The sequence below is a fragment of the Sinohyriopsis cumingii genome, chromosome 1, assembly GCF_028554795.1.
Source record: "Sinohyriopsis cumingii isolate HCF-2022 chromosome 1, ASM2855479v2, whole genome shotgun sequence".
NCBI classification, from domain to species: domain Eukaryota; kingdom Metazoa; phylum Mollusca; class Bivalvia; order Unionida; family Unionidae; genus Sinohyriopsis; species Sinohyriopsis cumingii.
The window spans coordinates 118125841-118138337 of NC_142961.1; the positions used below are offsets into that span (position 1 = coordinate 118125841).

The following is a 12497-nucleotide window of genomic DNA, read 5'->3' on the forward strand; positions in this document are numbered from 1 at the left end:
CCTTGTTGCTGTTTCTTTTCTTGTTCTAATTGTTGATGTTGTTGTTGAATTGTTTTTGTCCTCTTACTTGCTTATCTTAATGTTGTTGTTCTGGACTTTGCATATCTTCCTCTGTTTGTTTCTTTGCGGATGCTTGTTGTTGTCTCGGTATTCTCGGTTTTCTTTGTTCTTTGTTTCCTGTTGTTGTCTCCTGGGTTTTTTTTTTTTGGAGGGGGGGGGGGCATTTATACGGTGCATGTCCAGCCTGTTGGCATCTGCTGCATTTTCTGTGGTAGATACACCTTTTATACCACGATCTGGTCAAAAATCCGGGTAAAAAGAACGCCCTTTTCACTTCTGTTAATTTACTTTTTTTTCTATCTCCAAGATTATTGTGCCATTATATATTAATGTAAGGGGGATTGTTGCTAACCGTGATGAAATTACTCCCATTTTCAGTTTTTCCTCGAACTTTTTAACAGTAGCCTCCAAGAGTATTTCTAGAGGTATATCAAACATGTAATTCGACAGTTTTTTTAATTTTATTTTACGCAGAATTGGTGAAGGTTCCTTAACTGTTGCTTTTTCCACGGAGATATACAGTTCTCCAAATGGTAGTACACGTCTTGATCCTTTTGGGCGTACAATATACCCCTGATATCCCTTCGGGTTGATTGAATATATTTTTTGCACGTAATCTGGGTTTTGGATTTGTATTGCCTCCATAACTGCATATACTCCCGGTAATCTTTCCCTGGGTATCCCCGACATGTCTATCTCTCGTGTTCCTTTTCTGTAGGTACATTCCAGAAAGGATCATTCCTTGGTTTCTATTCGTCTTCTGTTAAAGATTTTCTCTAATTCTCTGACTTCTCTGTTTGCTCGTTGAGCCGCCATCTTTTCTCGTGCGTCTCGAGCTGATTGCGAAATATTTTCAATGTTTAAATTGTTCAGTAATTTTCTTCTTGAATTGTAAATATTTGTTTTCTGTATGATTCTCTTATGAAGTAACACTGAAGTAACTTGCATGGTTTCTAGTTCAGACACCGGTGGACTTTCTTGCGGTTTGCTTTTTACGTGCCATTGCTGAGACTTTACTTCTCAAGAAGGAGTATCAGGATCGGAAGAATCAATATCAGAAGTTGATACTATCTGTAAAGCACTCTCCAAAATACCAAAAATTACCCACACAAATACCTTGCAAAAAATGGTGATTTGTACAAAACATTCTGCGTTAGCCGTTCTATGCAACCAATTAAAGTTTTGACTAAAAGTTTAAACCATTTGCCAGCTCAAAACAAATAAGATTTATGTTTATTAAGGATACTATAACTATTTAAAACTGGTATGAAATTTCAAATGGTCAATATAATTGTCTTTGACTAAAAGCGGTTGTTTTTAAATAATAACCAAAAATATATAGTTTTTATTTATTAGCATAATACTATTTTTTTCATAAGAACACAACCAAGCTTAAATAATAAACTCACATATATGTAATAATCGAAGATGTTAGTATAAAGCCAACTGGTCAAGGCCATGCAACATACAATAAAAAAAAATATATTTACGATATGACACATATATCCATCCATCTTTATAAAAAAATAAAACTTTGTACATATTTTTGCGCATACACAAACACAGATATATGTACTGCTAATAGAATCATTAAAGTTGACATAATCTGAAAATTTAATGGTTGTATTTGTATTTTAATAATTTAAACAGACCGATGTTTAACTACGTTTTCTGCAAAATATATTTTAAACCGCGACGGTTTTTGGGCGACAGACAATATTATACACGTTTCTCCTGGAACGTCGCCCGCTTCGAGAAGTGGAGGATAACGTTGATCTTGAACAAGTATTGTTCTTGCGAGTGTGCTTGACGTAACCAAATGGTCCGGGTATCCAAGGGTAGATAAGAAAGGTGACATCCTCCTTTTGGGGTGAGTAAGCCAGGTACACTTGCTTGAAGTTTTCCACCACTTTTTTGGGCCTGATCAAGTCGACAGACAGATTGTTCCAGTCTTGACTGGCTTGATTAATTGCCGTCTGACGCAGGTTTTTATAATAGGAGTTCGCAGCTTCTTCAGCCTAAAAAGCGGAATTAAACATAGCATCAAGAACAGCAAAAACACTCATAGAATTCATCGTTCGCTACAAGCAAAGCAGAGGTATTATATATATATATATATATATATATATATATATATATATATATATATATATATATATATATATATATATATATATATATATATATATATATATATGTGTGTGTGTGTGTGTGTGTGTGTGTGTGTGTGTGATATTTTAACCAAGGCATATTCGCCCAATCACTGATTAACTCTTATATTCATCATTGTAACGTAAAGGCGTAACCGGACTAGAACGCTGTCTGCAATAGGCGAATACATTTGGTTTACCCTGGTCTTATTCGTATTCAGCTGTAAAATATTCAGCTGTATACACACCCACACATACATACATACATACATACATACATACATACATACATACATACATACATATATGTAGGGGATACAACAGCATTAAATATGTACATTAACATTGACTAACTCATCACGGGGTCAGGGGGTGGGGGGGCATATTGTTTAATTATTAAATATGAAATATTACACTACCACTGAGATTGTGTGTATCGCAATTTAAAACCAAATATTAAAAGCAACAACAGCCGTCACATTATCACGACATTTAGAAACTACAAAAAGGAATTATTTTACACGCCATAATAATCTTTGAAATTACATGCATTAATTCAATAGTTTCTGAGAGGTGATATACGATATATATGAGTTAAACATGCAAGGAACAATGTCGGCAAAAAGAGATAATGGTTCTTGGATTATAAGTGTTGACTAGAAAAAAGTGAATTCAAAACTCTTTGTGTTGAAGAATAATATTCAGAAGAACAAAAACGGACTATATCAAGCATAAAAAGATATATTTATTTGCTGTCAACAAAATAAGCACCGTACAACATGCGAGCAACATGATTGAAAAAATTAAATAGTAGGAAGGAACAAATTATGTATTTGATATGAGTAAATAGAGAGACTGGTATTATATTACATTTACAGTGTAGTTTGAAAATCTCAGAGATTTTATAAGGTCGCACTACAATGAGTCAGAAAAAAAAAACAGATGCAGAATTTATGGAAAACAAAGTAGAAGTTAAAACAACAAATGGTTATTCAGTATAATTATTATCTGTATATGAAATGGAAAATTTGAGATAATTATGTAATCCTTGAAATGTTTGAGAACTAATGGAACTTTGCAAATTTGTTGAAAATAGAGGTACCTGCTGTAGACGGATATCTCATTGATATCGCCCAAAATAAATTTATCAGACACAAAAATATTATAAATACATTATACCCTTTTAAATGAAGACAAAAAACAATACTAAAATATATTTACTACGATCTTCGAAGTCCAGTCGTTGACATAAATAAATAAATCAACTGTGTAAAAAAGTAAACGAAACAAAAAGGAAAATAAAATAGGATCAATTGAAAGGATGGTTAACTACAGTCTGCATACACACTACACGAAGAAGTGGTTGGACTATTTCGCTACAAAACAATTATGTTAGATGTGATTGACCAGTAGTAGGCAGACATTGTTCACATGCAAGAATAGGAAACTACAGCAATAAATAAAATACATTTTGACAGTAATAGATGCCTTTTCAAAATAGGCTTGGGCTAAGAAAGCATAAACAAAAAAGGAGATGATATATGAGATACTTTCACCTAAAGTTTTAGAGATCAAAACTTGAAAAGATTAAGTTTTGATGAGGAAAAAAAGAATTTTACGGCAAAAGTATTAATGATATATTGGAGAAGGGAACATCGAGTACTTTCAACTTACTTAGACCGAAAAGCGTCTGTTGCGAAAAGGTGTTAAATAAACCTCAAGGACTTGAATGCTGAAGTATTTCGCTCAGTACTAAGCCCAAAGATAGATTGACGTTTTGTGAAAGCAAATAGAGGGATGCAGGGGCATGACTCCAGGTGAAGCAAGCATGGAAGAAAACTGATAAAAAAATGTCGGTTACCTAACAAAAGATACATTGTGAAAGTTTAATTTTAAAATAAGTGCAGAATTGAGAATATTTACATAAATCAATAAACACTCTTTACAAAGGGCTACCTTCTACATTTTAGCAAGGAAATATTTAACATTAAACAGATAATACTAGATCATGGTGAAGATACACGTTCAGTTCAGCATGAGTTTGTTTTCTAATAGAATATGCAAGAGTCATAACAAATTTAGTCTAGAAACTTGATGCGTATATAGGCTTGAGTCGCTCCCCTGGATACCGTCTGCTTCACAATCAAATGATAGAACGGTTGGCCAAGAAAACTGGGTCAATCGGATACCTTCGATAGAAATTTCTTCCAGTGTGATTTAGCAAATATGTTATCACAGCAGCATCAAATTTTCTTGTACTTGTATGGTAAAGTGCCAATCTATGTGAGATCTTGTGGCCTTTTTTTAGCATAACTTAACAAATAAAATATGTTTAAACTGAATTTTAGTCTATGAATCCTGTTTTAACAAGTTTGTATATGTAACTAACTTCATACTTATTTGCCCTCTTTCTTTTTCTTTATTCTGTGGTGTTATTTATTACCCCAACCAGGACATTACGTACGTTGTATTTTTTTTGGCCAACCGTTCTTGCATTTGACTGTCAGGCAGATGGTACCCTAGGAGAGTGAGCTCAAGCCTATTTACGCGTCAAGTTTTTATATTAAATTTGTTATGACTGTTGCATATTCTATTAGAAAACGAACTCATGCTGAACCGAACGTGTATCTTCACTTTCTTAAGAAATACGGGATAATAAGATCATTATATTTTTCTCTGTTAAATAATTTAGTTTAATTTTGTGTACAAGATACTGATAATAGCCCGCAGTAAGAAGAACTAAATGTACATGCGATGTACGTGAAAGCAGGCGAATTATCCAAAGTAGGTAGTGAAATAAACACAATGAAATAATTCAAGTTTTATTACAACAAACAAAATAACTTCAATTAAAAACTAGTTCACACCGGTATAACTGGTTATTGTATAATTAGTTGATTGAATACATAACACTTTTATGAAAAAAGTGAGAAAATCTTTCGAAAATTTCATAGGATTTATTTAGTCTTACCTTCTTCCTTATTTCGTAAAGATCATCTATTGTTGGCCTCTTCCCTTTGAATTCATTTTTAAACAGGGGTAGAGGTACGTTGTAAAATTCCATACGTGGCGTGACCCATCCAGGACCCGTTTTCTTTTCTAAAATAGCTATTGGAAAAAAAAAACCAGTCAAGACAGATTATCAATAACAATCTATAATGGTGATGAAAAAAATGAAGATACTAAACCTAAATGACCTTGACATTTTCTGATGCTTTGAATCTTCTTTCTGTTGAATCATTTGATGTCAAAATCGTTCTTCTATCATCATTGCTATGTGTTCGTTAGAATGCACGAAATTATGAGATAACAAATAATTTTCTTAACAAAATACAGAGATACAAACCAATCTAAAATTCGTGGCCAATATATGTCGCATTCAGAATATCGAAGCACGCGCAAATTATTGACCTGTCACGAGATTAGAGATATTTCCGCCGTCCAATTTGCAAAGAATCTGATACAAAATCAAGTTTTTGTTTTACAGTAATCTCCCGAGAAAATACAATGCATTCTTGCTGTATATTGAACGTGTCATTAAATTTGATTGGGATATTACAACAATTTGTAACTGTATAATTTACATACTGTATATTTGTAGGAGTCGTAACATTTAGCCTCAGGCCTGAATTTCCGGCCAGCCTTAAGCGTACCTGCGGTCATGTAATTACTCAGTCTTCGGCAGCGACATAATTGGTCAGTACTCACACTTAACGATATAACTGGTCAGTACTCACCCTTAGGCAGCGATAGAATTGGTCAGTACTCACACTTAGGAAGCGATAGAATTGGTCAGTACTCACACTTAGGCAGCGATATAATTGGTCAGTACTCACACTCAGGCTGTGATAGAATTGGTCAGTACTCACACTTAGGCAGCGATAAAATTGGTCAGTGTTCACACGTAGGCAGCGATAGAATTGGTCAGTACTCACACTTTGTCAACGACAGAATTGATCAATAGTATGTTGGTATACGCAGACTTCAATGAGTTAATACCGAATGTACTCACTTATAAGTCGTGTCAAACCGCTAACATCAATGCTCCTGATCTATACGCAGACTTCAATGAGCTAATACCGAATGTACTCACTTATAAGTCGTGTCAAACCGCTAACATCAATGCTCCTGATCTACCATTAAATAATGTACCTGCAGACCAGGCTATATGTTGTTTGCTCTATTGATTACTCGTAGCAAGCTGCAAAACACCCAGATCTGCCGGCGCATTACGCGACTGCAGATCTGGGTCTGTACAGTTTGCAGTTGGACGAGTCTTTTAAGTGAGTAAACTTGGTGTTTAACTGAAAGTTGGATGGGGTGGTGCATTCTGTTAATTGATATAGGACATACCTCGACTAACTCCATTTATGAAAGAGATAAAAAGATCAGCAATATATGGCATGATTCTGAGCAGTGAGCCAAACAATAATGTATTGTCAGGATCGCTTGAACGGTTTACAATTTTAGTAACATCAGACATTTACCATGTGGGATTTACAGTGTTGAGAAGAAACCGCTAAAACAATTTTCTTCTGCTGTCATTAAATGCTGCTGTATCGGATGCTGGTTCTTAATTTACATAAATATCATACATTTTTTGTTGCCAGATATTTGTTGCTTTTTTTCAAATAGAATTCAGAGGTATAGATACATTTTATACGTCAGACAGACAAACAAAGTGACACATACAAATACATAAAAGCCGAATATTGCAGTATGTGTCAAACCGATAAATACAGGCAACCCTGTATGTCATATATGGCGAGATACACAACCTAACATAAACTCAGTTGGCGTCACTACGGTGGGTGTCACCCAGTGCGGTAACTCAAGGTGTCACCCCCATGAACCTCCTTCCTGCACAAAAATTCAACATTTTTATAGACAGTCATTTTAGTGTCACCCCCTCTGATCGTGTCACCTGGTGCTGTCCGCACCCCCACCCCCACCCCGCACCCCCCTAGTGACGCCACTGCACAAACTTATGCACACAAATACATAAAACACGCTGAACTTTGCAATGTGTGTAAAATTGTTAAGTACAGGCAACCCTTCATGCCAAACTTTTAAACAAAACATATCTGACCCTAACAATACTCGTGAAAATAAAACCTTGTTAATTTGGTAAATTTTCAACTTGTTTACATGTTTCTAGCACAATAAAATCCATCTTCCGACCTCCATGGTTATAATCTGGATATATGATCTGGCCTGATTTCCAAATAAATTTAAAAGGAAAATTTGTCAAGTTTTTTATGTGAAAAATTGTTTTGAATCATATATGGATTTTATTCAAATTTCATTTCGTAAATTACTCTTGAATGATCGAATTTACAACCTGGAACAATGCAACTACTTAAAACATAACTATTTCAATTATCTGAAATCAAGTTAAGTCTCAATGTGATTGTTGTGTGGGAGTTTTCCTATGTTATGTAGACACTTTAAAAAAATATTTTTTACAAGCCACAAGCTTATTTTTGTTTTGATAATTTTCTAAACATTCTTGTCTTTGCCAATATCAAGTTCCAATCACCATATCAAACAATACAATAATTCAGAAATGTGTTATATTTTGTATTCACATTTTCATAAAACTGCGGCTCATGATTGGCTTATACGTATTAATTAATGTAATACTCTTCCCTTAAACTGTCATGTCAACAACAAAATAATTTTTCGTTTGATCTCCTTTGCTTTCATTTATTTTAATATCGAAAATATTTCTAAATAAATATCCCCCAACTATTATTCTTACAAGAACTGAAAATAACACCCAAGTCCCATTCAGATTTAATATATACCTCATGTTCATTAGTTATAGAAATATATTGTAGACAAGCTATATTGTATTTATTCCTTACATGGTGAGACATATCCATGCTTTTCTAACTATTAGCTAAGCACCTCCAGTTTTCTTAAATTATTATTATATGAAAATCCAATGCGCCAGAAAGATCTTCGCAAAAAGGAGATTACAATCTATTCTGACCACCTTGACTATTTCTATTGTTGGATTCATCATATAATTGACCGAGACGTTACGAATGAAAAGTTGTTGCATTCATTTACAACTTCTCGGTCAATCCTTGTTTCTTAATAGCCCAAACAGTCCGAATGATGGCTGTTGGCTTACATTCATGGTATGATCCGTTGAATGGGCCTCGAAGTTCCAAATGCAAAGTAGAGATCGATGTCAGTCAAGCACTTGATGGCATCACTGTGGAATGAGTCAAAGAACTATGGGATATGATTCGGAAATTGTTCATCACTGTATTGATAAACACTGACTCATTAAAAACATGTTATTGCTAGAGACAAATTTATTCATCTATATCTTCATCGGAGGTTATCTAAAATTAAATTTGTAGGATTTGCAAATGAGGGGCAACCTGCGACCATTCTGGTTGATTTCCGCATTGTCTCTGATAAATGTCAAGACACTGTGCATACAACATAAATTGAAAACTCTGACTCAACTCAGTATCAATTCTGAAGAATAGAACTAGGATAGGATTTTAAAAGTCTTTTCTGCCCATGAATGCCAAATGTTAATGACCTACACGAACATTTATACTCCGTCTTGTATCTGATTTTTGGGCTCTCAATGTTGAGTTTCATGCTTTAGAACACACAACAAATAACAAACTGTGGAACAATGACTGTACCTCTAATTGGCATGGCTGAATAGGACGTGCATCGAAATTTGGGTGGAGGGTTTCTTTTTCTGTGTCGGTTCTGGGCTGACATCACTGGTTCAGGGACCGCCGTTTGGGATAAATTACTTAACTTCGGGTTCGTATCAGAACTATATTTAGCGGGATCCATTTGAAAGGAATTTCCATTTGATCTGCATTCTTCAATTCCACTTGAAGAGTCGACATGAGCTGTACATGACTGGCGCATCTTGTTTGACACTGTTGCGATTGACAAAAGAAAATTACAGCTTTTTTTCTTGAAATAAATTCAACATCAATAGAAATGTTTAGTGGGAAAAATTTGGAATACTCATGTGTAATGACCGGAACAAGATATTTCAAGAATTAGGAGATTCTACTTACCTTACTATACATACATACATACATACATACATACATACGTATATACTACATACATGCATACATACATACATACATACATACATACATACATACATACATACATATATACTACATACATGCATGCATACATACATACATACATACGTATATACTACATACATGCATGCATACATACATACATACATACATACATACATACATACATACGTATATACGTATATACTACATACATGCATGCATGCATACATACATACATACATACATGCATACATACATACATGCATGCATGCATGCATGCATACATACATACATACATACATACATACATACATACACACATACATACATACACATTTCTTCGTGGATAACAATTCTGATGGGCTTATGTTAGTACTATTCACCAATTATTCAAAAAACTCGAAGAATAATGATATTTCTTTTGAAACAAAAGAACCCTTTACCAACTCACTCATTTATTACTGACGAAATGTAAATATGCCCAAAACAAATTATAATACTCGTATAAAATCCCAACAACCGCCGTGATAGGTTTATAAGGGAACAACTACCGGTTGTCACTGTGTATATTGCGCATCTGATTGTCAGTGCCTAAGATTTTTGATGTGCCGTCTTGACAATCTTAAAAAAGACCTAATTCGTGGGTGAATTATGCGAATTATACACGAGAAAGTACAATGATTACAATACCTGAATGAATCCTCTGGCGCAGTTCTCGAATAAGATGTGCGTCGGGTAACTTAGCAACGACACTTCCTCGTGCAGCTAGGAATCTTAAAGACTCCTGTCGGGGAAAAAAAGAAGGAAAAGAACAGCATGAACAGAATTAATCTTTCTGGATAAATTTGTAATTTCTTGCAATCGAATGCAAGTTGAAAAAAATAGTAAAGAACTTATGTCATTTTTGTATGCATTTCCCGCTAAATCGGATCTGCAATAAAGGAAATGTCTTACAAAAGACCTTGACCGAACATCCTTCACAGAGAGGAATAACAAAATGTTCCAAATCAAAGACATAGTTGACGTATCATGTATTTATAGTACGTCAAACTCCGTATTCTTAAAACGTTGTGAGCACGAAATCGAGCTCAAAATTACAAACTTTTGACATTCCAAAACTTTTAGTTCGATAAAATTTGAAACATATTCAGGATCTCCTTAACTTTGGTTCTTCTACTGCCTTGACAATTATACATGCCGTAGAAGTACTCCACGGATCTAATTCGAATTAAGGGCTTTGCGTCTGAAATATATTTTCCCTACGCCAAAACCATATATAACAATTATTCGGAAATAAATTGTATGTCAATAAAATTTACGTCATTCACTCTAATAAGTTAAATTAATTTAGTATGTTCGCAGTACTTTGTTATATATATATATATATATATATATATATATATATATATATATATATATATATATATATATATATATATATATATATATATATACATAACCCACAATCACTATATGTTCGACAATATGTATATTATGTGATTGACAATACGTACATATATATGAATCATATTGCTTAATATGCTTCAAAGTGATCATTTTTCAAATGTTAAATTTCATTCTGTCAATACACTCGCAAAATGCAGTTAATTACGACTTTATGATCTCTCTCTCTCTCTCTCTCTCTCTCTCTCTCTCTCTATATATATATATATATATATATATATATATATATATATATATATATATATATATATATATATATATATATATGCACACACAAACACACAGAGTTCGTGTTCTTATACCTTGATTTCATCATCTTCCAATTTTTCCTTGGACAGCTTGGGTACTAACAAAATAGTCTTCTCATCCTTTTTTGATGTTAGATTTGACGCTTTTTTACATGTAAAGGCTCGCTTCACCTTTCTTCCTCGTTCTGTGTGTCTTTTTGACATCGTCTGCTGAATCAAAAACGGCAGTGGCTTGGCATAGGGTGAATCGCTGTTTCCAATTTTTTTCTGCATTCTTTTTATCTCGCGCGCCAAATGACGGGGAGCGAGGCCAATTAGATGCCATCCAGCAGTGTAATAGGGCAGCACGTGGGGTGCAGGCTGGTGCGCTATCGAAAGATATGTTTTCTCGATTTCTTGCAGGGTTTTCGTCAAGGAAAACCTAGTGATCGCCGAGTAGAACAACTTTTGACGTTTTGTATACTTCTTTTGTTTGGCTTTCGCTGAAATAAATTTTGAATACAACCAATGTATTTAACAAAAATAAAAGCAAACCCATAGCTTGTGTCTTACGGATTTGGCAGCTACCTGTTCGCAAGTTTTCAATTCATAACGATAAGTAACTTTCAATTTAAAAGTGAGTTTTATTGTAATTTGTATTTTTTTAAAGTTTCAAAATTATGACCTTTATTAATTATTAAAAATCAGGTATTTGTTTATAAGTATTTGGTATGACTCGGCCGGGGTTCGAACCCGCGACCGCCCGCATCCGAGGCGGACGCTCTAACCACTTAGACCATTTGTCTCAGATTTTTTTGATTATCAGAAGGTCCAACAGCAGACCATTCTAATAATATGAGAGGGAATCAAAAGAAGGTTACTCCAAAAGTTATCTTTACACAATTTCTTTTAATGAAAGCCTTTGGAGATCTGGTCATTCAAACGTGTATGTATTGGTCTCCTGAAATGGTTTAAAAAATAAAAAAATAATATTATTATTCATAAATAGTTTCGAATTTCTACAAATTAAGATTACATTAAATAAAATTCATGTAATTTTGTGAACCGGTGATCATTCCAAAATTTTAATTTATTATTGAACTCAACTGCTACTCATATTTGGCGGGAACTAATCCTGCTCAGATCAGCTAGGGTCACCGCTCTATAGTGTCTCTGGATCACGTACAGGTTCATCAATAAGCTAAATAAACATTTTTTAGTTTTTATTTACTATACTTGCGTACTCTCCATGTACTAGCGGTGAGGATCGATCAATATTTTTGACCTATGAAATAATGAAATACAATTAACGTAACTATTACATAATTATTACGCAACATTATCGAAATTATTAAGTATTTTCATATTTATTTACCACTATACGTTGTTTACTTTAAGCTAAAAACAAAAGAAAAAACCTCGTACACACAGACACACACACACTTGGAGAAGCGGAGAGCGGGTGGTGGTGGAGTGGTAAATAAAAGTCAACTGAGTACTTTACGATTACCAGA

At 34.0% G+C, this 12497-nt stretch overlaps 1 protein-coding gene across 1 annotated transcript in view; it reads right to left on the reverse strand.

The window, feature by feature from the left end:
- Positions 1-1471: 1471 nt before the first annotated feature.
- LOC149807725 (uncharacterized) overlaps positions 1472-12497 on the reverse strand; it is a 42802-nt gene continuing 31776 nt past the window's right edge. Inside the window, exons 5-9 of the mRNA XM_089969853.1 lie at positions 11059-11486; positions 9983-10076; positions 8882-9130; positions 5182-5318; positions 1472-2078 (exon numbers count right to left, since the gene is read on the reverse strand). Coding sequence (XP_089825979.1) covers positions 1746-2078; positions 5182-5318; positions 8882-9130; positions 9983-10076; positions 11059-11486 — 1241 coding nt within the window. The 3' untranslated portion in view covers positions 1472-1745. The remainder of the gene's footprint in view (positions 2079-5181; positions 5319-8881; positions 9131-9982; positions 10077-11058; positions 11487-12497) is intronic.